The sequence below is a fragment of the Tamandua tetradactyla genome, chromosome 6, assembly GCF_023851605.1.
Source record: "Tamandua tetradactyla isolate mTamTet1 chromosome 6, mTamTet1.pri, whole genome shotgun sequence".
Lineage (NCBI taxonomy): Eukaryota > Metazoa > Chordata > Mammalia > Pilosa > Myrmecophagidae > Tamandua > Tamandua tetradactyla.
The window spans coordinates 440,622-465,668 of NC_135332.1; the positions used below are offsets into that span (position 1 = coordinate 440,622).

At 51.8% G+C, this 25,047-nt stretch overlaps 1 protein-coding gene across 1 annotated transcript in view; it reads left to right on the forward strand.

The window, feature by feature from the left end:
- The window catches only part of USP22 (ubiquitin specific peptidase 22), a 47,439-nt gene that overhangs the window by 15,936 nt on the left and 6,456 nt on the right, over positions 1 to 25,047 (forward strand). The window contains exons 2-10 of the mRNA XM_077163338.1: positions 4,419 to 4,551; positions 10,186 to 10,299; positions 11,552 to 11,653; positions 14,122 to 14,291; positions 15,547 to 15,694; positions 15,789 to 15,894; positions 16,357 to 16,515; positions 23,841 to 23,967; positions 24,716 to 24,807. Coding sequence (XP_077019453.1) covers positions 4,419 to 4,551; positions 10,186 to 10,299; positions 11,552 to 11,653; positions 14,122 to 14,291; positions 15,547 to 15,694; positions 15,789 to 15,894; positions 16,357 to 16,515; positions 23,841 to 23,967; positions 24,716 to 24,807 — 1,151 coding nt within the window. The remainder of the gene's footprint in view (positions 1 to 4,418; positions 4,552 to 10,185; positions 10,300 to 11,551; positions 11,654 to 14,121; positions 14,292 to 15,546; positions 15,695 to 15,788; positions 15,895 to 16,356; positions 16,516 to 23,840; positions 23,968 to 24,715; positions 24,808 to 25,047) is intronic.

Sequence of the window (25,047 nt, forward strand, 5' to 3'; positions counted from 1 at the left end):
GTGACTCTTGGGCCTAATTTTAAGTAGGCTCAGCTGCTTCTTTGCAGGATTAAGTTTCATAGGGACAAACCCCAAGATCAAGGGCTTGGCCTTTTCGTTTGGTTGTCCCACCGCCTGTGAGAATATCAGGAATTCACTAGATTCGGAAGCTGAGTATTTCCTCCTTTGTCCCCAGTCCCCTAAAGGGACTTTGCAAATACTTTTTTATTCTCTGCCCAAATTACTCTGGGATACAGGGGGGCATCACATTAACCTGGACAGACCAACAAGATCTCATGCAGTGTCCAGGATTCCATGTACTACGGTGTTCACCCAAACTGGCCACACAGGTTAAATTAGGAAACGCGCAATCCAAAATATAAATTTTGCACCAAATAAACATCCATCCCTTTGGTCTCACACAGAAGTTGAAGTTTTAAAGTATGGACAATATCCTTTACCCACTATTCTGATTTACCTTAGTCCTATCCACGTCAGCTTCATTCATATCTCTGGTCAAAGTCTGATCCCTTTTTCAACTTTTTAAACAGTTCCTGTACTGCTGACTTTCATAGCTTCCTTCAGAACTCTGAGTTTCATGATAAATACCTGAAATTTCTGGGAACGACCAAGTTATATATGAAGCTCAAGTATCTCAGAATTTAGAACTAACTGTTACAATTCCTGAGTAGATGTGACAGCTGTAAGAACTTACAACCTAGGACCCTTTGCAAGAGGCCCCAGCCTGAGAACCCACGCTCTCGGCTTCAGTTCACTGAGTTTGTATGTTACGGTTAGTCCATTTGCGTGAGTCTTGATAATATTTGTCTTTTTGTTCCTGACATTTCATTCAACATACAGTCCTTAAGCTTCATTCACCTGGTTCAGACCTCACGACTTCATTCCTTCTTCAGCCGCTCAGTAGTCTGTCGGGTGTAAACCCCACAGTCCACTGTCTGTTCCTCTGTCGTTGTATCTTTGGCCGCCTCCATCCATTGTGGGTCACAGACATTGCCACCATAGGCACCAGTGTGCAGATATCCATTCCTGTCCCCACTCTCAGTTCCTCCAGGCATGCACCTAACAGTGGGGTGTCGGGATCCTGGGGCAGCCCCACCCTGAGCCTCCAGTGGGGCCAGCACCTGCCCTGCCGGGGCTGCCCCTCCGGTCCCTCCACCTGCCCTGCCGGGGCTGCCCCTCCGGTCCCTCCACCTGCCCTGCCAGGGCTGCCCCTCCCGGTCCCTCCACCTGCCCTGCCGGGGCTGCCCCTCCCAGTCCCTCCACCTGCCCTGCTGGGGCTGCCCCTCCGGTCCCTCCACCTGTCCTGCCGGGGCTGCCCCTCCCAGTCCCTCCACCTGCCCTGCTGGGGCTGCCCTTCCCACGGCAGTGAGCAGGTGCAGCTCCTGCGCCACATTTTCTCCAGCACTTGTTTCTGTTCATTTTTTAACAGTTTTACTCACACATGCAAGCCAACCTAAGTGTGTAATCCTGCCACTGTACTCTATCTGAAGACATTCCCTCTTCTTCCACAAAGAATCCATATGCCTTCCCAGCCTGCAGACATCTGGTTTTGTCAGGATGCCTTTGTTGCAATGTTACTGTTGACTATCGACGCTGGCTTGCATTGACTGTACTTTCTCCTGTAAACCATCCACTTTCAGCACCCTGCAGTGTTGACATTCGTTTGTTTCCCCATATGCAAAACCATTTTTTTATTTGTACGTTTAATCACCATTGTTGTACACTCTAGGCATTCCTGATTTCTACTGTCTCAGTCCTTATCCTCTGTCTTTCCTTCTGGGTTCATATGTGCCCCCAGCCCTCCTCCCTCAGCCATTCTCACAGTCGGCTTCTTTCAGTGTGTTTATTGTGCTACAATCAGGTAGTATTGTGTTAGCTGTTTCTGAATTTTTACAGTCAGTCCTGTTGTATAATCTGTATTCCTTCAGCACCCAGTTGCCCAATCTGTACCCTATTTCTATCTCCTTTTTGTCTCTTTTCTTAACTGAAATTCTTCAAGTTCATTCATTGATGTTAATTCATATCAGTGAGACCATACAGTATTTGTCCTTTTTTTTCTGGCTAATGTCACTCAGCATAATGTCCTTAAGGTTCATCCATGTTGTTACATGCTTCATAACTTTATTCTCTCTTGCAGCTGCATAATATTCCATCATATGTGTATACCACAGCTTGTTTAGTCGCTTGTCTGTTGATGGACATTTGGGCTGTTTCCATCTCTTGGCAATTGTAAATAATGCTGCTATAAACATTGGTGTGCAGGTGTCCATTTGTGTCCTTCCCCTGATGTCCTCTGAGTAGATACCTAGCAATGGGTTTGAATGCAAGATTTTGGAAGAATTGAAAGAGAAGCTGGTTTTACAGGAGGGATGCAGGTCAGAACGTAACTGTTTTCATAAGTGCTTGGTGGCGCTGATCACCCACCTTTGTTTAAACATCTTAATTTTGTTTTTGGTGCTGCAGATATTAATACTGTATTTCTGATGCTAAGGCTAGTTATATCTTCTGTAGTAGACCTTAGATGGCTTTGGCTTCTGTGGAAAATGAACTTGATAAAAATAATATTTAACTGCCCACTTTAGGATCTGTGCTGCCCTGTCCAGCGCTGTAGCCACTAGCCACCTATGACTATTACAGTTAAATAAAATAAAAAATTCTCTTCCTCGGTTGCAGTAGCCACATTTCGAAATTCTAACAGCCACAAGTGGCCGGTGACTACTGTAATGGGCAGTGCTGATATTGGACATTTTCAGTGTCCAGAACATTCTCTTGGACAGGACTGTCTGGAGAGAAATAATAATACAAAAGACAAAATATGTGTTAGGATGCTGGCTGCTTGGTTAGTGGTGGAGGACACTCCCTCGGCTTGTTGAATCCATCGGTGGGTACAGTGCTGTCTTCACAGGTGCAGCCTGCGCCGGGGCAGAGGCCGCCCCTGCCAGGTAGGCCTGGCCAGGTGGGTGGTTTTTCTTCTCAGGAGAAGCAGGCTTTCTGCTTTGGTTACTTCTCTTTACTCCCTGTGAATTGAGATCATATTCCTTCTAAGAAGGAAATGTTTATTCCATAGAATTCCGTAGAATTTTGAGATCTGTTCAAATTCCTTTTCTTGTATTCAGTCAAACGTTTCTGACTTTCCCCCAGTTCTCCTTAATCAGGTGTAATTGTTTCTCCTCTTTTCCTAGAATTTTATTTCTGTCTTCTTGCGTGCACACCTGTATTTGCTCTACGTGTTTATTTTGTGTTATGGTGGTTGCACATTTCTGATCTCCCCTACAGAAGTGCACCGAAAAGGAACTCACTCGCGCCCCTGCTGCATGGGCAAGCAAGCATGGTCCCCCGTACCTGGGTCGCGCTCTGTGAGCTTCTCAGGCTCAGGCTGCGTTGAGCTCCCTCACCGCAGTTTGTTTCCATCGCCTGCGAGGCATTCCATTGAGTGAAGATGCTGCAGTTTATTCTTTCTACACAGTGAATATTTTTTTGTTTATTTCTAATTTGGGGGTATTGGAAATAATATTAACATTCTAGCAGTGGAATTGTTTGGTTCATAGAGCGTATATTCAATTTAATAGTTAAGTTTCACCTTAATTTTGAAATTCTGAAACTACAAAAAATTGTGAAATACTAAAACAAGCATCATGTACATTCAGCCTGATTCATCAGTTGTATTTTTGCCGCGTTCACTTTATCCACCTTCTATAGGCCGTTTTTACGCCTGAATTATTTGAGAGGTGGTCGTGGTACTTGACCCGAAATGCGCCTCTTAAGCTCGAACGTTGCTGCACTGACCACAGCACGGTTCCCCAGCAGATCACAGAGCCCCCCCTGCAGTTCCTGGAGTCCCCCTGCAGATCCCGGAGCCCCCCTACAGATCCCGGAGCCCCCCTGCAGATCCCATCCCACAGCAGATCATAGAGCCCTCCCCAAGCAGTTCTTGGAGGTTCACTTCCTTGGTGGGCTGGGACGTGGCTGGTGCTTTCTGGGGCACACGCTGCGTTCCATTGATGGCCTTTGCTGTGTGAGCCCCTTCTGTGTCACCTTCCCTCCTTCAGCCCTCGGTGTGCTTGCCTCCCCAGCCCCCAGGCCCAGGCAGGAGAGAGGCAGGCGGCGGGGGTCGCCGAGGGCGTCTGCAGTCGCTGTGTGCATCGGGGGCGGCCTTGCTGCTCTGCTCATGGCTGCTGTGATTTGAGTTTAGAGGTATCTGTGGTCTGGGCAGTGAGTTGTTCCTTCTTTCAGTTCCTGCACAATTATTTGGGTCATGTTGCTTTCCCTTTCTCTCTCGCTCTGTTTTTTTTTCCTCTAAATTCGCCCTGGTCTTGGCAGCTGTAGCTGTGCCGATCGGGATCCCTGTGCTTGACTGTGTCTCTTCGAGAACCCCCATCCTGCCACGTGTATTTATCACTTTTCTCTATGCCTTCCAGGCGAAGTCATGCGTGTGCCACGTCTGTGGAGCCCACCTGAACAGGCTGCACTCCTGCCTCTATTGCGTTTTCTTCGGCTGCTTCGCGAAGAAGCACATCCACGAGCACGCCAAGTCCAAGCGGCACAACCTGGGTAAGTTCCCTTCCAAGGCGCGCCCGGCCAGGCCTCGCACGGTTCCCCGGCTCCCCTTCCTCCGAGACAGGAATGGCCCAAACATTTTGTCGGTGTCGTTAAGAATTGGTCGGCACCTCCTGCAGCCATGCATGATGAATCTGATGTTGTCCATGCTCGGCCCTCTTTAAAAGTCGATGCAGAGTCTTTAGTGCTCTCTGATGGGGTGTCTGAGCCTTGTCCTTGCTTTGACATGTGTTGTTGGGAGTTAGATTAGGCAGAAATGAGCAGAGATGCCTGGGCGTGGCGTGAGGTTATCGCCGCCGCCGGGGTAGGTGTTTGGTGTTCTTTCAGCGATGGGTTTTCATTGCTTCCACTGCATCTGTTCACTTTTCATAGACTTAAAGACTCAGACTGTGGTATACTCTGGCATTGACAGCAAGTGAATTTTTGTTGATTTTGTTTCCTGACTGTAATTGCTAAAGCTTTCTTTCTCCAGATTAGTGTTTTCAGCTAAGTGATTGTGAAGTTGTCATGATGTCTTCAAGAAAATCACTTTCTCAAGGTCCAAGCAGAAAACCTGTTCTGGAAAATACTTCATTGGGGCAATTGCAGTTAAAGATATTTTTTAGCATCTTTTCTAAAGTGCTGTAGTCTGATGCTTTCTTGGAAACATTAGTCTGAAAAACCCGAGTTGGGAGCAGTATGACATATCTTTCAAATCCACGTATGTCCTTTGAAGGTGCACATACACGGATCTAGGAAAGTAAAAATCCCATAGCTGAGATTTTTGTTAGTTGAAGCGATGTGTCAAAGAAGACCATTGAAGGTAAAACTTCTCCATTTACGATATGTTTTATCAGCTGATTGTTGTATCATGAACGCATGGCCACTGTCACCTCACTCACATCTGTGATTGTAGCAGAAACGCCTTTTGATTTCTAGGTGACATATGGTATGCTAGTTCTTATTATAGAAAGCATGAAAATTTGCAGGACAAAATCCGCTCCTCACTTTGTTTTATAGTTTACAAGTTTTTTTCTTTGAGTTTAATGAGTAGTACAAATGATAGTTTTTTAAACATCAGTTTTTTAGTTTTTTTAAACATTTTTTATTGTGAAATATAGCATATATAAAGAAAAGCAATAAATTTTAGAGTGCATTGTAATGAGTAGTTATAAGAACAGATTTCAGAGTTTGGTATGGGTTTAAAGTTCATGATTTTAGGTTTTTCATGCTCTGACACTGGAGGCTAAAAGAAATATTAATATTATGATTCAGCACTCATACTCATTTTTTAAACCCGACCTTACCTATATAACTCCTCCTTTCATCCTTCTCCCAATCCTGAGGGGAGTTTGGGTTGTGCCCTGTTCTAGTTTGCTAGCTGCCGGAATGCAACACACCAGAGACGGATTGGCTTTAATAAAAGGGGATTTATTTTGTTAGTTCTTCAGAGGGAAGGCAGCTAACTTTCCACTGAGGTTCTTTCTTATGTGGAAGGCACAGGATGGTCTCTGCTGGTCTTCTCTCCAGGCCCCTGGGTTCCAACAGCTTTCCCCGGGGTAACTTCTTTCTGCATCTCCAAGGCCTGGGCTGAGCTGCGAGTGCTGAGATGAGGAATGCCGAGCTGCTTAGGCTGTGCAACATTGCGCACTCTCATTTAAGCACCAGCCAATTAAGTCAAACGTCTCTCATTGCAGCAGACACACCTCCTAGCCGACTGCAGATGTAATCAGCAACAGATGAGGTTCACGTATCATTGGCTTATGTCCGCAGCAACAAGACTAGGTATGCTCACCTGGCCTAGTTGACAACTGAATCTAACTACTACATGCCCGTTCTCACTTTTTACATTGGAAGGGTCTGTCACTAATATGGGGTAGGGAGATGGAACTATCTGATGTTCTGGAGAGGCTGGACTAGGTTTCAGAACTTATCTGGTCCAGGGACCCATCTGGAGGTTGTAGGTTTCTGGAAAGTTATTCTAGTGCCTGGAACCTTTGTGGAATCTTATATATTGCCCCTGGTTTTCTTTAGGATTGGCTGGAATGGTCCTGGTTGAGGTTGGCAGGTTATGACAGGTAGCAAGGTCTACCTGAAGCTTGTGTAAGAGCAACCTCCGGAGTAGCCTCTTGACTCCATTTGAAGTCTCTCTGCCACTGATGCCTTGTTTGTTCCCCTCTTTTCCTCCTTTTGGTCAGGATGATGTGTTGATCTCCTCAACTTGAACTTAGAAATTTGAAGCAATCAACATTTTTTTAAACATGCAGGTTTTTTTTTCATTCAAGTCCCTTGTTATACTTTATTTTTTAAATACCAGAAAGCACATAACAAAAGCAAACATTCCTCTTTTGATCATTCTGTTTTACATCTATAATCAGTAATTCACAATATCATCACATAGTTGCATATTCATCATCATAATCATTTCTTAAAACATTTGCATCTGTTCAGAAAAAGAAATAAAAAGACAACAGAAAAAAAAAGATTATACATACCATACCCCTTACCCCTCGCTTTCACTGATCACTAGCATTTCAAACTCAATTTATTTTAACATTTTTTCCCTCTATTTATTTTTATTCAATATGTTCTACTCGTCTGTTGACAAGGTAGATAAAAGGAGCATCAGACACAAGGTTTTCACAATCACACAGTCCCATTGTGAAAGCTATATCGTTATATAATCATCTTCAAGAAACATGGGTACTGGAAAACAATTCTACATTTTCAGGCAGTTCCATCCAGCCTCTCCATTACATCTTGAGTAACAGGGTGCTATCTACTTAATGCGTTAAGAATAACCTCCAGTATAACCTCTCGACTCTGGAATCTCTGAGCCGCTGACACTTTATTTTGTCTCATTTCACTCTTCCCCCTTTTGGTCAAGAAGGTTTTCTCAATCCCTTGATGCTGGGTCTCAGCTCATTCTGGGATTTCTGTCCCACGTTGCCAGGAAGGTCCACAACCCTGGGAGTCATGTCCCACGTAGACAGGGGGAGGGTGGTGAGTTTGCTTGTTGTGTTGGCTGGAGAGAGGGGCCACATCTGAGCAACAAAAGAGGTTCTCTGGGGGGTGACTCATAGGCCTAATTTTAAGTAGGCTTGACCTATCCTTTGTGGGGTTAAGTTTTATATGAACAAACCCCAAGACTGGGGGCTCAGGCTATAGCATTGGTTGTCCACACTGCTTGTGAGAATATCAAGAATTCAACTTGGGAAGGTTGAATTTTCCCCCGTTCTCACCATTCCCCAAAGGGGACTTTGCAAATACTTTTCCAATCACTGACCAGATCACTCTGGGATTCATTGGGGCATCACTCTGGACAAACCAACAAAATCTTATGTCCTACCCAAGCTTCCATGTACTTATGTTGTTCAACCAACTATCTATATAAGTTATATTATTAGGAAATGCACTAGTCAAAATATAAATTTGTACCAAATAAACATTTTTTGCTTTAGTCTCACACAGAAGTTGAAACTTTAAAATATTAATTACCATCTATTTTCAACACCCTGCAGTAATTAAAACACACAGGTTTTTAAAAAATAACAAACCAATTTGCCCTCTTCTTCATCCCAGTAACATTTCCTCTCTGAAAAACTGATTTGAGTCTCTTTATTCAGTGCCTATGAAAACTTGTGTGTGTGGGTTGGTTGGTTTGCTTTGCACAGTTTCACACTCGCACAGCAGTAGCTTCCTGCGCTGGGAATGCTGTGGCATTGTGAAGTTGGAATCACGGTTCCGCAACAAAAACAAATAGCTTTCTTTTTTGTGCAGTATAGTTAAAAATTTGGTGGGTATATATTCACTTATGGCTATTTTGGGGATGAAAGTATATATAACATTTTTCTGGGAATGTTTTGTTCTTTCTTTTCCAAAGACAAGCAGTGCGCAGCGAGTCGACTAAGCATCTCAGGGTCACTCCTGGGAAGTTAGAGTTCCTGATTCTTACTGTCTGGAAACTTCCAGGGCGCGTCACTGTCCAAGTTTTATTTTATTACAGTTTTAATTCAACCCACTGAGCCCTTTCTTCCTCTACAAAATGTCGGAAATGAAAATGATTGGAAAAGTAGGTTTCAGAACCAGGATTTATTCTGTCTGATGAAATGGAGACAGACTGTGGTTTTTCAAGTGGGAGACTCAGCTTTTGCTTCTGTCTTTCCCGTAGATGGATGTTTTTGTCCAACTACCAACAGGTTTTCCAGAATTTCCATTTCTGGACTTTTACACTCAGTCCTGTCGCAGGTCCGTATTCCTTGAGCCCAGATGCCCTGTGCCCTCTTTCTGTCTCCTGATGACCTGTGGCCTACTTGGATTTTTAACTGGAAAAGCCCGGCAGGCCAACATGTGCTGTCTGAGGCGCTTCAGACCGCAGGGGCCATAGGTGCTGGAGGAAGGCCTGTGTATGGGCAGCGTGGCAGGGCCAGACGCTGGTCTCCCCCTGCCCTGGTGGCCGTTTGCCTTTGTGTGACCCGTGCTGGGGTCCCGTCACCGTTGTTCTGTCCCATGCAGCCAGCTCGAGCTGTCCATAGAGTTTTTGGGCTGAGATGGTGCCCCGGGAGCACCCGCGCGCAGGGGTTTCTCTGGGCATCCCCTGGTGGAATTGTGGTTGCTGAGAGAGCCTTGAAGGAGGCCAGGGGAGGGTCTCCCCATGCGCAGTCCTGGAGCTGCCCTGCTGCCCGGCCTCTCCCTGGCCTCCGGGAGCGCGTGTCCAATGAGATCACCTCTGAGCCTGGGTGCGGGCTCGGCACCACGCAGGCCGTGGGGACTTTGTCATGGTTTTGGGCAGGTGGGAGGGGTGGGGTGGGTTTGGCAATATTAATGGTTACTTTGATTATTATTTATCGTCACTTCTTAAATTGAGATTTAATAGGTCAGCTTTAGAGGACTTCCTAAGATCTGCCACAAGATTAACAGCCAAGCTCTTCCTGCTCACCAGGCAGCGCGTTCTTGCTGAGTTCTATGTTTTAACTTAATTCTCCCCCAAACCCGGAGGATTCGTCCCTGAGAACCGAGGTTTGGGGCAGGCGTCACCTGTCCGAAGCTGCCTGACTGGGGAGTCCGTTCCCCCAAATCCATGCCCCTTCCTCTCCACTCCACCTGCAGACCGCCAGGCCTTGTGCTGAGCGTCGGCAGGAGAAGGGTTTGCTGTGTGGTTGAGACCCCCGGCGTTGTTCCCAGCATGCTCCAAGCACTCTGTGTTCACCCTGTGATGGCAGGAGTGAGCGCCGAGACAGCTGGTCAGAAGACGGTTTTCCACCGTTCTGCAGCAGGAAGAAGGGCAGTGGCTGTGGCTCCATCCCGGTGGCCGTGGGCCTTGGGCTTGCTGTGGTCACTGACACAGTGTGTGTCTTTCGTGGGAAAGCGGCGGCTCGTGCTGCAGGCCCAGGGTGCTGGGTGCTGGGTGCCGGCACTCCGGGCCTCAGTTACACTGGGCCTTGGCCAGAACCTCCCGAGGGCAGGGCCACCTCCTCTGCTCGGGCCCGTCTGAAGCATGGACAGTCTTGTCCTCGGCTCCTGCGATCGGAGGGAAATGGTACAAACAATTGAGTGTCTAAAAACCTTGTGTTATGGTTTCACCTTCGCGTCCTCAGGCTTCCCTGTGCGCTGTGAGCTAGGCCTGTGTCTGCCCGTCCTCTCTTCCAGCCCTGGACCTCACGTACGGAGGGGTCTACTGCTTCCTGTGCCAGGACTACGTGTACGACAGAGACATGGAGATGGTCGCCAAAGAGGAACAGCGGAAGGCCTGGAAGATCCAAGGTCTGGTTCTGCTAGCTTCACTTTGTCTCTCACACCTGCAGTTCCCTCATGTCTGCAAAAAGCAGAACTCACTAAAGGAAAGGTCACTGTCCAGGTGGAGAGAAGGTGGCAGGGTGGCAGGCTGCGTTGGTAGGTTGTGGGGTGCAGGGAGCGGCCACCCCGTTCCCTGGGGAGGGTCTCAGGGTTTGCCGGGAGTGCAGGGAGGTGCTGCCCGCATATGGGGGCCCCGGGGTGCTGAGGGGGCAGTGGCCCTGTAGTGCTGCTCTGCTTGTCACTGGGGCTCTTTTCACTGCACACAGTGCTCCTTCCCAGGAGTATATAAAGTTGAGAGGTATTTGTACACGTTTTCTTTATTATTCATGCTGGTTGTCCTCAGTTTTCCGAGTTTTCACTTCCGGCCGATGGTCAGGACCCGTTCACGGTGCCGTTGTAGGCCGCTGCACCCCTAGTGCCCGACGAGCTTGTCTCAGGTGGCAGGACTGTCACTGCCAGTTTATGGAGAAGAGAGAAGAGAAATCTGTTTTGCAAATTCTTGTTTTGATTATTCTTCAAAAACAACCCTACCCTTTTTTTTTTTTTGAGGAAGAAAGAATAGAAACATGTTTTCGGTGATCAGAATTATTTGTTTCCACAGATTTTTCTAGACAACTCATCCTCAAAAAAATTCGTTAAGCATTGCAGCTAAGTCTGAGTTTGTTATTTCTTTGGGCAAAACACGTTAGCACAGGGCTAAGAAATGTGTGTCACAGAATAAAATTGAATTTTTCTAAAATCATCCATAGTTCTGTCAGCAAGATGTTAGCTCTTTCAAGTTCACTGAGCTATGCAGACATTTTATATACCATGGAAGAGGATATATGTATATTAGGGTGAAATGTGTTGCTTATTAACCTTTACCCTGTAGTTCTCTTTGGTTTGAATCTTTTAAGATTGGTACATTGGTCTGTTTCAGTTTGTTCACAAATGCCTTTCCTTGTTCCGCTCAGTCGTGGAAGGTCTCCTCCCAGTCCTTCTCGTGTGAGCTCAGGCCTGGACGCGGAGAGAGCCTGTGGGCAGCATGGGGCAGCCTTAGGGGGGCAGCCTTAAGAGGGGCTTCTTTTTCTTCTCTGCCTGGATCCTTGGCTTATTCGCAGCACTCTCGACACCCCTCAGTGTTCTTTTCAGCCCCTCGGCATGACTTCAGGAAGCGCTGGGGACGGAGCTCCCGCTGGGAGTGCTGGGGCCGCCCCTGGAACCGCCTCTCTCCTGCCAGGTGTGGGGGAGAAGTTTTCCACCTGGGAACCGACCACACGCGAGCTGGAGCTGCTGCGGCACAACCCCAAGAGGAGGAAGATCACGTCGAGCTGCACCATAGGTGGGTACGCCGGATGCGGCACGGCCGCCCTGGGGGTCCCCACTGGCCCCACCCCCGGCCCATCCAGCTGCTGCCTTGGGCGCTGCCCCCGCTGCGCCCTGCCTGGACTCTGGTGCAGAGCGACCAGCGGAGAGGACTCAGTGCCTGCGGCCTTCAGGTGATCCGTGTGTGAGAGAATGTTCTGTGAGCTCTCTAAGAAGTCTGGAAAGAAGTTGTCAAAAGTGAAAGTATCTTTTTTCCCTTTTTCGCTTTGGAGAGGCTGTGCTCTGACCTGGCCTGTTGCTATGAGAAACAACTTTGGACAGGTCTGTTAGAACTTTCATGGTGGCGTGAGTGGGGGGAAATACGCATAACTTTTTTTTTTTTTTTTAACATGGGCAGGCACCGGGAATCGAACCCGGGTCCTTGGGCTTGGCAGGCAAGCATTCTTACCTGCTGAGCCACCGTGGCCCGCCCATAACTTTTTTTTTATTGGCAAATCTTCACACACGTACAATCTGCGTGGTGCACAGTCAGTGCTCACAGTAGCATCACACATCTGTGTATTCACCACCGTGATCATCTTTAGAACATTTATATCACTCTAGGAAAAGAAAACAACTCATACATCCCATGACCCTTACCCCTCCCTCTCATTGACCACTAGTATTTACGTCTACCCATATATTTATCCCTTACCCCCATTAATTAATTAATTAATTAATTTGCACTTTGAAGGCAACTAAGTATATTTGTTACTTGTGTCCCTGGTAGTATTTTATTTTTTTAATTTTTTAATTGTGAAATATAACACATACAAAAAAGTAATAAACTTCCAAGTACATTTGGATGAAGTGATTTTTTTTTAATTTTTTAATTTTATTTTTTTAAGTACCAAAAACACCAGGCAAACGCAGACGCTCCTATTTTGATCATTCTGTTCTACATGTGTAATCGGTCATTCACAGTATCATCACATAGTTGCATATTCACCATCATGATCATTTCTTTTAACATTTGGAATGCGCACAGCTTGAGTCCTCTAGGGAGTCCTGAAAATGAGGGGTTGGAGCGTGTCTGCTTGTCCTTTTCTTGATGCTGAGTGAGTGAACCGAGTGACTGCACATGGGCCATGGGGAGCCGCTGGGCTGTGGCAGGGCGGCCATGGGGTCTGGGTGGCCGCGGGCTCTGGGTGCCTGCGGAGTCTGGGTGGCCGCGGGCTCTGAGTGCCTGTGGGGTCTGAGTGGCCGCGGGGTCCAAGTCGCCGCGGGGTCTGGGTGCCTGCGGGGTCCGAATGGCCACGGGCTCTGGGTGCCTGCGGGGTCCGGGTGGCCGCGGGCTCTGGGTGCCTGCGGGGTCCGAGTGGCCGCGGGCTCTGGGTGCCTGCGGGGTCCGGGTGGCCGCGGGCTCTGCGTGCCTGCGGGGTCCGAATGGCCACGGGCTCTGGGTGCCTGCGGGGTCTGGGTGCCTGCGGGGTCCGGGTGGCCGCGGGCTCTGGGTGCCTGCGGGGTCCGGGTGGCCGCGGGCTCTGGGTGCCTGCGGGGTCTGGGTGCCTGCGGGGTCCGGGTGGCCGCGGGCTCTGGGTGCCTGCGGTGTCCGGGTGGCCGCGGGCTCTGGGTGCCTGCGGGGTCCGAGTGGCCGCGGGCTCTGGGTGCCTGCGGGGTCCGGGTGGCCGCGGGCTCTGGGTGCCTGCGGAGTCTGGGTGGCCGCGGGCTCTGGGTGCCTGCGGGGTCCGAATGGCCACGGGCTCTGGGTGCCTGCGGGGTCTGGGTGCCTGCGGGGTCCGGGTGGCCGCGGGCTCTGGGTGCCTGCGGGGTCCGGGTGGCCGCGGGCTCTGGGTGCCTGCGGGGTCTGGGTGCCTGCGGGGTCCGGGTGGCCGCGGGCTCTGGGTGCCTGCGGTGTCCGGGTGGCCGCGGGCTCTGGGTGCCTGCGGGGTCCGAGTGGCCGCGGGCTCTGGGTGCCTGCGGGGTCCGAATGGCCACGGGCTCTGGGTGCCTGCGGGGTCTGGGTGCCTGCGGGGTCCGGGTGGCCGCGGGCTCTGGGTGCCTGCGGTGTCCGGGTGTCCGCGGGCTCTGGGTGCCTGCGGGGTCCGAGTGGCCGCGGGCTCTGGGTGCCTGCGGGGTCCGGGTGGCCGCGGGCTCTGGGTGCCTGCGGGGTCCGGGTGGCAGCGGGCTCTGGGTGCCTGCGGGGTCCGGGTGGCAGCGGGCTCTGGGTGCCTGCGGGGTCCGGGTGGCCGCGGGCTCTGGGTGCCTGCGGGGTCCGGGTGGCCGCGGGCTCTGGGTGCCTGCGGGGTCCGGGTGGCCGCGGGCTCTGGGTGCCTGCGGGGTCCGGGTGGCCGCGGGCTCTGGGTGCCTGCGGGGTCCGGGTGGCCGGGGCTCTGGGTGCCTGCGGGGTCCGGGTGGCCGCGGGCTCTGGGTGCCTGCGGGGTCCGGGTGGCCGCGGGCTCTGGGTGCCTGCGGGGTCTGAGTGGCCGTGCCTGCTGCCCCCAGGCCTGCGAGGACTCATCAACCTGGGCAACACCTGCTTCATGAACTGCATCGTGCAGGCACTGACCCACACGCCGCTGCTGCGCGACTTCTTCCTGTCGGACCGGCACCGCTGTGCCATGCAGAGCCCTAGCTCCTGCCTGGTCTGTGAGATGGCCTCGCTCTTCCAGGAGGTCAGTGCCGCAGCCGCCCTGCCGGGGCGGCGTTTCTTCCTTTTGCCCTTTCTAAGGTAAAGTGAGGTGAACGGTAAAAAGGAAAGGTGAGTAAGTGCCTCAGGACGACACGCTCTGTCCGTAGAAACTGTCGGTAAGGGCCGTTCAGGGGGCTTGCAGGGCAATGCAGGGCTCTTGGAAGGGGCGGACCCCCTTCCTTCCCCCAACCCGCTGCCCGCATCCCTGCCCTCGCCGTGAGGTGGAGCACTTGGGGTGGAGGGTGTGTGTTCCTGGGCACGGGCCGCCCGCCGGCTTGGTTCCGAAGGGTGAAGCACCTGCCCTCGGTGCTCCAATGGCTTGGCCCCTGCTGTGCCCCTCTGCCCGGAGTCCTGGGTTCTGCCCCCTGCCCCGGCCATGGGCCACTCAGCCTTGGGGCGCTCAGGGGCGCCTTCCCGACGGCTGGGGTCCTGGGGTTGTTGATGGGAGGCCGGCACAGTGGGCGGAAGACGTGGCCCCAGCTGAGAGGCGGGAGAACCTGCCCAAAGGCTGCCGAGGGGCTGTGGGTGCAAACCGAGTGGCCAGCAGGGAGGCCCAGCCCTGCCTCCTGCTCCAGCGGGGGAGAGCCTGCGGCCCGGAGGTGAGGAGTCCGCTCTGGTCCTTCTCCACGCATGTAGCCCCGCGCAGCCGCTCTCACCTGACGTCCTGACGCTGACACGGGAGGAGGGTCAGAAATGCCCTTCAGATGGTCGTACATGATCCCGCTGCCACATCTGAACAACCAAGTGCCTCCATGGGCGCTGCCATGGGGTGGTTCCTGAATTGAGGTGGATGTGCTGTGGTGTGGCTGTGGTGTGGCCATGGCATGTAGGACACACTGTGCTCGGGCTCCAGTTCACCGTGACAGACGCGTCACTGCCCTGGTCCCCAAGTGTGCGTAGTCGTGGGGAGCTGCACCACCCCTGCCCACGGGGTCCCTCGGTGTTGGCTGGTGTGCACCAGCCTGCTCAGCTTGGCTACGTGATAGGCGAAAGGGACAGGCCGAGTCGTTTTTATTTGCATTCAGTCTCACCCTAGCAAGTCATAATTCACCATTTAGTCTATTTGTGGGAAAGTGGTTGTTGAGAAGGTAGAACACTGTGAACTCAGAAGTCCATTGAGTCTTAGTGAAGATACAATAATAGAAAACAAACGCCCAGCTGCGTCTTTTGCATTAAGCTGGCACAGGCAGTCGCGGGTAAGCGTCCCTCATGCTGCGCTGTGCATGTCCCCCCCCCAGTTTTACTCCGGCCACCGCTCCCCCCACATCCCGTACAAGCTGCTGCACCTGGTGTGGACACACGCGCGGCACCTGGCCGGGTACGAGCAGCAGGATGCACACGAGTTCCTCATTGCCGCGCTGGATGTTCTGCACAGGCACTGCAAAGGTGAGCGCCTCAGGGCCCTGGGGGATGCGGTTCCCAGCCATTCCCAGACCGGTGCGCGTGGCCGTGGGCTGACCGTGGGGTCCTCTTCCTGCAGGTGATGACAACGGGAAGAAAGCGAGCAACCCCAACCACTGCAACTGCATCATCGACCAGATCTTCACGGGCGGGCTGCAGTCGGACGTCACCTGCCAGGTCTGCCAGTAAGTGTGTGGGGCTGCGGCCGTCCATGGGGGCAGCGTGTGTTCGTGGTTCCCTCTGTGCGGGTGCACCCCTGCAATGGCCGGCACCATCAGAGCCACCGTTGAGTGCTGTGACCGAGTATGGTAGAAGAGTCACCTTTGCCCCTAAGACCCTGACTTCAAATAGCAGACTGGCAGGAAATCGCCGTGGTCGGCATCCTGTGACGGGTTCCCCCACCCCCGGTCTGCTCCTCCCTCGCGCGTCCAGCTCTGTGTGCTTGGACGTGATGCACAGCAGTCCCTGGGGCACCAGCTGGGGCCCAGTCAGCACATGGTGTGGGGTCGTGATTGCCCCCAAGAGTGGTGCTCCCCAGCCCTGCACTGTGGGCTCCCCTGGTTGTGGAAACGGCTGCTGGAGGAGTTGTCCACATGGCCTCCCTGAGCACACCATGTGTCCACCATGTCCTTCTGCCTGTCCTCCAGTGGCGTCTCGACGACAATCGACCCCTTCTGGGACATCAGCCTGGACTTGCCGGGCTCCTCCACGCCCTTCTGGCCCCTGAGCCCCGGGAGCGAGGGCAGCGCGGTCAATGGGGAGAGCCACGCCGCAGGGACCACCACCCTCACCGACTGCCTGCGCAGGTAAGCTGGCCCGCAAGCAGGGCAGCCTCCCTTTTGGGGCCCCGCGGAGCGTGAGGGACGGTCTGGCTGCCCTTTGTGTGGTGCAGAGGAGGCTCCCGTCTGTCCAGCTCTGCCCCACGGGCTCCGTCACGAGCCTATCCCACCCTGACCCCGTCTGAATGAGCAAGGAGGCTTCAGGCCCCCAGTATTATGTGGCCTTTTCTCCAAGTGATGAAATGTTTGTGATTTCTGCGGTTAGTCTCGTTTTCGAATCTGGCAAGGGGTAAGTAGCCATGTGGTGTGACGTAGGATGCGGGTGTGATTCAGTGTGTCTGGGTGGCCATGGCCAGCCGCCGTGGAGAGGGTTGGTGTTTCTCATGGGGTTTTCGTGTCACTCGCGAGCAGGGCCGCACCTTTCTCCGTGTGTCTTGCTGCGTTGCCACGGCCGCATTTTAGACGCCTCGACCTGGTCACATGGAAAGGGCATGCGGGGGTTTGTTTATTAAGGGACGGTGTCTAGGAGGCAGCGGGGCCTGGTGTAGAGTATAAAAAGCAAGAAAACAACCAAAACCAAACATATTTTAGTAGAGTAAAAAAAGGCACTGTTGACATCACATTAGTTTCGTGTGCACTAAGGGAATAAAAACCTGAAGAAAGGGAGAAAAGGAGAAAAGGACATTGATTATTTTACCTGGCCACTGTCGTCAGCCCTGAGCAGATTGAACTCAGCCAAGCTTGGGGCCAAAGGTGCGTTTTGTACTTTGGGGTGTTAGGGGTCTCTGCAGTTGTTTGTGACAGTGCAGGGTTGTGTGGAAGCTCGGCCAGTGCCGGGCTGCACAGGAGAAGCAGACCTCATCACTCCTCTCTGCCGTTTGGGGTCGTGGGAAACTGGCGGTAGGGGGTGGAGCGCACGCGTCCTAGGTCATGCGGAGTCATCACAGCCGGTAGCTGTGACCCGAAGCTGCAGTCCTGCCGGGATTCCAGGTGTGCGGTGAGGCTGAGCCTTGTGGGAGCAGCCGCGGCCTCTGGACACCCCGTCCTCGCGTCCATCTTCTACCTCCTCCACCTCTTCCTGGCCAGGTCCCACCAGTCCTGGGAGGCCTTCCTTGGAATTGGGGTTGACAAAACCTGCTCCCTTTGGACCTCGTGGCCCTGTCGTAGTAGCCTCTCGTGTCCTTGGTGTCCCCACCTAGGGTGGGAAGGCCCGTGTTCCTCCCTGACATCCTCTCGGACATGCCTGGCCTGGGGCTTCCTCGCCGCCCCGTGGGAACTCAGCATCTGTGCTCACCATGGCAGTTCTTGGCTGCGAACAGCAGAAACTGACTCCATTTGATTCAAGAGCCATGGGAAGGCCAGGCGGTCTGCAGAACTTCCCAAACCAGCCTTCCCTCCTTGGACCTCTTAGTCACCCCAGGCCAGCGGCCTCCAGCTGGCCAGGCTGAGCTTAGGGCCCTGAGTGCTGGGGTGGGGGGGAACGCGGACGCCTGGAGGCTGGGCTCTGCCTTGTGCTGAGGGTTGGGAATTCCACAAAAGTCAGGACAGACCTGGGGTGGGTGGGTTCTTCGGGGCGGCCTGACTTTTCCCTCCATATCCTTCTATTTGTCATTAAGTGCAGGCCATGTCCCACGTGCCCGGCATCGTGGTAATTGTTAGGTGTGTGATTTTGGCATCGAGGCTGTTCGGGGTGATGCGTGCAGTGGCAGGACCGTCATGGAGTGTGGCGGAGGTGACAGCCAGTGTCGGGACAATTAAATGTCACCTGGAGTCCCGGCTGGGGAAAGGACGATGGCAACTCATCAGAAGCTCCTAGGAGAATTGAAAAAGAAAGCAGCAAAAGATTGCTTTTGATGGCTTAACATTTTGCCCACATTGGCATAAAATTTTAAAATGTGTGTTCTCATGGAGAGGTTTCTATTTATCAGTCAGTGACATGACATGGAATGTCATGTAGTTTGTGGATTGACCAGTTGATAGAAGGTGAATTCAGGTGGCTTCAACTTGTGCATCATCATTTGAGGGTGACTAGGTTGTTTATACCCGTAGTCCTTCCTGGCTGACAACAGAACAGTGCATCGGGAGTTTGGATCTGTTATTTAACACGAGGAGCGCAAATGAGAGCATTCCTGCAGGTGAAGTGTTGGTCGCCATCAGGGCTGCTTTTGTTTGTGTGTTTAGGGCTGAAGGCAGTTGGTGTTTCCTCCAGGGGAGTGGCAGGGACAGCGGTCAGGGCACAGCGGTCAGGGCCGGGAGTGCGTCCGTGGTCCCAAGTGCTTGTTTCTGCAGTGCCCACTCAGGGGACGGCCCAGCACCGGCCTCGCTTTAGCCACGGGCTGGGCTCCTGTTGTAAAATGTCAGCCTTTTCTTTACATCTGGGTAAATGTTTGTGATTATTTCTTCTTCATAGATTGATCCTTTTATTAATATGTGGTAATTTTCTTTGTCTCTTGTAAGAGTTTTAATATATTTAATATTTTGTCCGATACTTAATACAACCCTCCAAGCTCTCTTTTGGTGGCTTATTTGCCTGGAATATTTCCATTCTTTCATTTTCAGTGTACTTGTGCCTTTGGATCTAAGGTGAATCTCTTAAACAACAGAGTTTCTGCCATTCTTTGTCCTTTTTGGGGAATTTAATCTATTTCATTCAGTGTCATTTCTGATAAGGCAGGACTTCAGCCATTGTGGCTTTTTTATGTCTTATCTTTTTTGTCCTTCCTTTCCTTTATTACAGTCTACTTTTGTGTGTAGTTGATCTTGTGTGGCATAACTCGATTCCTTTCTCACTTCTGTTTCTGTTTGTATTTTAAACGTTTTTTTTTGTGGTTACCCTAGGGTTTGTGTTAAACTTCGCATGTCTATAACCTGCTAGTTTAAGAAGCTTTACTAGCTTTACTAGCATGCACAGTCTCTGTCCCATAACCCTCCGTTTCCCCTCTTGATGGTGTTTTTGTCCCATCTTACTTTATATTTTGTGCGTCTGTAACATGGAAGTAGGATTATTTCTTTCTCAGCTGTGCTTTAACCTTAGAGAAAGCAGAGGGTGGAGTTACCCGTGGGTTTTCTGTTTCCCATGTGGCTACTTTTCCTGGGGATCCTCTGGGCTCCCAGCCCTCTCTCCTGTTCCTTCCCTTCAGCTGCCAAGAAGCTCTTGAGGTTGAAGGCCATGGCGCTTCCGAGGGCAGGACTCCTGGGGACAACTCCTGGTTTTGTTTATCTGTGAATGTCTTGAATTCTCCTTTACTTTTCAAGAGCAGTTGTTCCCTTCAGTACCTTCAGCCTGTCGTCCCACTGCCTTCTCTCCTGGTTTCTGGTGGGAAACCTCACAGGGTCGTGACGCATGCGCTTCTCTAGTTACCACTAGAATTCTCTGTCTTTGGCATTGGACATCCTGGTTCGTACATGTCTTAGGCCAGGCGCGTTCAGGTTTGCTGGCTTGGACGTGTATGTTTGTGTCTTTCGTAAGATCTGGCAGAGTTTTGGCCTTTACTTCCTCAGATTGTCTCTCTGCCCACGTTTTCCTTCTCCTCTGGGCCACCCATAACGTGTATGCTGGCTGTCCACGCTGCCACACGGGTCCCTGGGTCTGCACTCTTTTCACTCTCTCTCCTCTTCACCGGTACACGCTCGATTGCTGTTCGATTAGCTGCTCCACTGTTTGCATCTCCTCTGAAGGACTGCGTTTTCCCTGGCTGCACCTCTTCCTGTTTCCTTGATGTGTGCCGTCTTCTGTGGACATCTGGGCGTCTGCTTGCTGGGATGTGCTGGGGCAGGCGGTCTGCCTGCTGCCTGGGGTTTTAGGGTGGCGTGGCTGTGCATTTAGGCTCTTCTCCGCTTGATCCAGTTTATCCTGAAGATTTAGAGCAGCCCGTGTTGAACAGTTTAAAGTTTCCTCGGGTCTCTGGGCACCTGACTTTGCCTGGGGCACGTGGAGTAACTAAACCTTACTGTGTGTCCCTGTGCTCTCCAGGACAGGGTTTCTTTCCTCTCCTCCTGCATCGGGGGCTGGTCTTACATTTATACACATGCTCTCCTCCCCAGCGATGAGCATTTGCTGAACTCATCTCCCATGCTCCGGACTGCCATTTTAGTCCAGTTTTGAGTCTGGGGTCTGCCCTGCCTGGCAGTGGCTCGGTTTCCCTCTCGGGCAGCACTTCTGCCTCTCGCACCCTCTGTGGTGGGGGGTCCTGGCCAGGTGGGGTCTATGTTCAGCAGCTCCCCATACTTAGGGGTGTGGGGGCCGTGTGCTCAGCTCGCCTGCAGTCACCCCCCCCCCCACGGGGCACGCTTGTTTTTGGGGGACAGCTTTGTGTGAGTGTGCTCGCTGACCACTGAGGCCACCCTGCGCCCTGGACTCATGCTGCCCACAGGCCCCCAGGTCGGTCCGTGTTCACCAGCGGTGCCAGGGTTCCACAGGTCCACGCCACTCCCACCTCACTCCCCCACTCGCCGTGCAGGGCTCACAGCGGCCGCTGCCCGTTTATTCTGCCTTCTCGAGGGGGTTGTCCGGTCTCCCTCCTGCTGCTGACCCCCACCCCCGGGCCTTGTGTCCAAACGCTGGATCACGGGGTAATGTCCCAACTCAGCGTAGATCCAGAGTCTTCCCTGCTGCTGTGGCCACACTCCTTTTTTCAGATTTCCCTGATTATCTTTAAAACATCCAGTTTCAGATCCAGCTGGGCCCATGGCCTGCGCGTGGTTGCTTTGTCTCACAAGTCTCTTAAATCCATAGCCTTCTGCTCCTCCCTTTCTCTTTTATGAAAAACAAGTCCCTTTGTCCTCCACCATTTCCCAGACTCCTGATTTTGCTGACTGAGTTTACAGGCTCTTCTTGCGGGTTCCAGTGAGACTCTCAGGGCCCTGCCCCATCTCTCTTCCCAGACAGTCACCCGCCCTTCACTTTGGGGCCTCTCGGGCCGGCAGGGCCAGCCCTGGGCGGACATCTCGAAAGAGGCATGGTGGCCGAATTTCTCGGAAATAGAAACGACTTCCTGGACCTGGTTTTGCAAATTGGGATTGTTTTTTGATTGTTCTTCAGCTCTGAACGTTGAGATTTGGCATATACTATATTGAATAAGCATCTGCTTTATTATTCTAATATCTGCCACTGTTCCTCTCCTTGCTGAATTGTCTCCTGCAGCCTTTATCACATAACTTATCTTCAGTGTTAGAATCACTCTTTCCCGAGTCCAGTCTGTCTTTAAAATTTTGAGATCATTGTAGATTCGGATGAAGCTAGCTGTAAAAAATAATAATAATAAAAAAAAGGTAGGCGGGCCTTGACCCAGTTTTCCCCAGTGGTGACGTGTTTTTTTTAATGCAGTTTTATTGACGTATTCATGTACCCTGTACTCATCCAGCGTGCACTCACTGGTCCCTAGTGCTTTGTGGCTGTGCCTTCGTCGTCACAGTCAGGTTTTGAACACTTTGATTACTTCAAGAAGATACATGTAAGTGTAAAAATAAAAAGTGAAAAAGAACATCCAAAATACCCCCATCCCTATTAGTTATTTATTTTTTGTCTTTATTTTCTTCTCTGTCCACCCGTTGGATAAAGGGAGCTTCAGACAAGGTTTTCACAGTCACTTGGTGATGCTGTAAAAGCTGCGTAGTTACACAGTCATTTTCAAGAATCCAGGCTACTGGGTTACAGTTCAACAGTTTCGGGCATTTCTGTCTAACTATTCTAATCCACCAAAGACTAAAAATGAATATCTGTATAACGCAAAGAAAAAACCTCCAAATGACCGTTCATTTCTGTTTGAAATCTCTCAGCCACTGAAATTTTATTTTGTTTCATTTCTTTCCCCCTTTTGTTCAAGAATCCCTTGATGCTGGGTCCCAGCTCATCCCAGGAATCCTGTCCCACATTGCCAGGGAGACTTACACCCCTGGGCATCACGTCCCACGTAGGGGGGAGGGCAGTGAGTTCGCCTGCTGAGTTGGCTTAGAGAGAGGGAGAGAGGCCCTCGGGGGGCGACTCTTGGGCACAGTTATAATAGGCTCAGCTTCTCCTTTGTAGGGATGAGTTTCATAGGGGTGAACCCCAAGATCAATGGCTCAGCCTGTTGAACTGGTTGTCCCCACTGCTTGCGAGAATATCCGGAATCCCCGGGTGGGGAAGTTTAGTATTTCCCAGTCCTTCAAGGGGGCTTTGCAGATATTTTTGTTCTCTGCCAGTGTTTATTGGACGTCACACTGACCTGTACAGCCAACTAGCTCTCGCTCCCTATTCAGGGTTCCATGTAATTACGGTGGTTGATTACACTGACTATACGAGATAAACTAGTGTGCTACAGAAAATACAAACTTTGCACCAGATACCCTTTCCTTTTGTCTCACCTGGTTAGAGCGTTGTTACTGTCCTTTGCCTTTAGTCTGGTTTGCTGTAGGCCTAACCCCATCTGCTCCCTTCGTATCTCTGATTGAACTCTCATCTCCTTTTCAGTTTCTCCTGCAGTCGCTGTGTGCGGAGCTCTAGCTCCGAGTCTCAGGTGTGCCCACATCAGTGGTGACATCTCGCAGCTGTATCTCAGGCAGGATGCGGTGTGGGTGCAGTCAGGTTCAGAAGGTTCCGCCAGCACTAGGAGCCCCCTGCCATCTCGTCACCCCTGCCCCATCCCCCTTGCTGCCCCGTCCCCCCTGCTGCCCTGTCCCCCCTGTCACCCCATCTCCCTGCCACCTCGTCCCCCCTGCCCCAGTCCCCCTGCTGCCCCATCCCCCTGCCCCGTCCACCTGCCGCCCTGTCCCCCCCGCCTCATCCCCCCTGCCACCCCGTTCCCCCCTGCCGCCCCATCCCTGGGAGCCGCCAGCTTGTCCCCTTTGTGTAACTTCAGCAGCATTGTGTGAGTGTCGTGCAGTGGGGTCTTTGGGGATTGGTTTCTCTCTCCCGCACCATCCCTCTGCATCCCCAGTTTGTTGCTTTCTGCGGGCAGCTTTGCGGCGCCTGGAGGCCCCGGTTTAGCCCCCCAGGGCATGGTGCTGCTTCCTGGACTTTGGCTCTATGGGTGAAGGTGTGTAAACACTCTTGCACGGCTTTTGTGTGGATGTTTTCACTTCTCTGGGCTGAGCACTCAGGATTGTGGTGGCCGAGTTGTGTCGTGCTTAGAGAAGTACTGTTTCCCCAGACCTGTGCTTTACAGTGATAGGGAGAGGATGAAGGAAGAAAGAGCTTTTCTATTTTTTTTTTCTAATTGTGAAATTATAAAATTCCTTGACTGTGTGCTTGTGTTTTTAGTAGGAAAATTAACCCCAATGAAACTAAGCAAGTTTATTCTTTTCTCTCTTTCCAAATATCTGTTATCCGTCATCTTTTTGGCCTAAAAATGTATTTTTTGAATGCCTTATAGATTTACCAGACCGGAGCACTTAGGAAGCAGTGCCAAAATCAAGTGTAGCGGTTGCCATAGTTACCAGGAATCCACTAAACAGCTCACCATGAAGAAATTGCCCATCGTAGCCTGTTTTCATCTCAAAGTAAGTTTTCTAGAAAACAGACTCTCGTGGCACACTCAGTTCTTGGTTCACAGAACGTCTTGGCTCCCAGCCTGTGGGTGAGCCGCGCCACGGCAGCGGGCTAGGCACGCGAAGGCCCTGGGGGTGGCCCTTTGCACTTCCCCTTCCGTCGCTCGTGAGGAGGCCGCGGGGCACCCCGTTTGTCATGGAGCTTTCTTATTTCTTCACTTCGTTTTTATGACTTCAAACCAAATCGTTCAATCCTGATCCCTGCCTGAGTTTTCTGTAAATGTAAAAACTGACACCACCAGAAAACACAGGCACTTGGCAGTAAGAGCCAGGCCGGGCATTGGCAGGCTTTTTCTGGAAAGGGTTGGATAGCAGATATTTTACAATTGTGAACCACATATTGTTCTTTGTTTTTCTTTACAATCCTTTAAAACTGTAAAATCCCCTCGCAGCTCTGCCTGGGTTCGTGAGTTCTGATCTGGGGCCAAGGGAGGGGGAGTAACGAGCTGTTTTTCCCATCACGGGTGGTGGCTGTGTAGCCTGGTTCTCTCCCGCTGCGCCCTTTGCTGGCTTTGCCGTTAGGTCGCTTTTTTGCTTGTGCTGGTGTTTATCCCGGAACGATTCCCGGACTTGAGCCCGATGCGTCCGGTGGGTGGTTGTGTTACTGACCTCTGAAGGAAAAGCCCACTGAGGGGGCGGGGGGGGCAGCAGCGTTGTCGGACGTCCCGGAGCCTGCGACCTCCTCTCCTCCTCTCTGCAGCGCTTCGAGCACTCAGCCAAGCTCAGGCGGAAGATCACCACCTATGTGTCCTTCCCGCTGGCACTGGACATGACCCCCTTCATGGCCTCCAGGTATGCGGCTGGCGGCCTGGTGGGAGGGCGTGAGCCCCGCGGCCTAGCGCTGGTGCAGACCTGCACGGGGGTATCTGTCCAGTGCTGTCTCTTTGCGGGTGGGGTGAACGCTGTTTCACTCTGGATTGTTCTCCAGCAAACGTGCCGCCTTCCGTGCTTGGAAAGTCAGCCCAGGCAGGGTCAGGCTGAAAGGTGGATTTTTAGCTGATGGAACCGATTTTGAAAGACACGTTAGCCTGA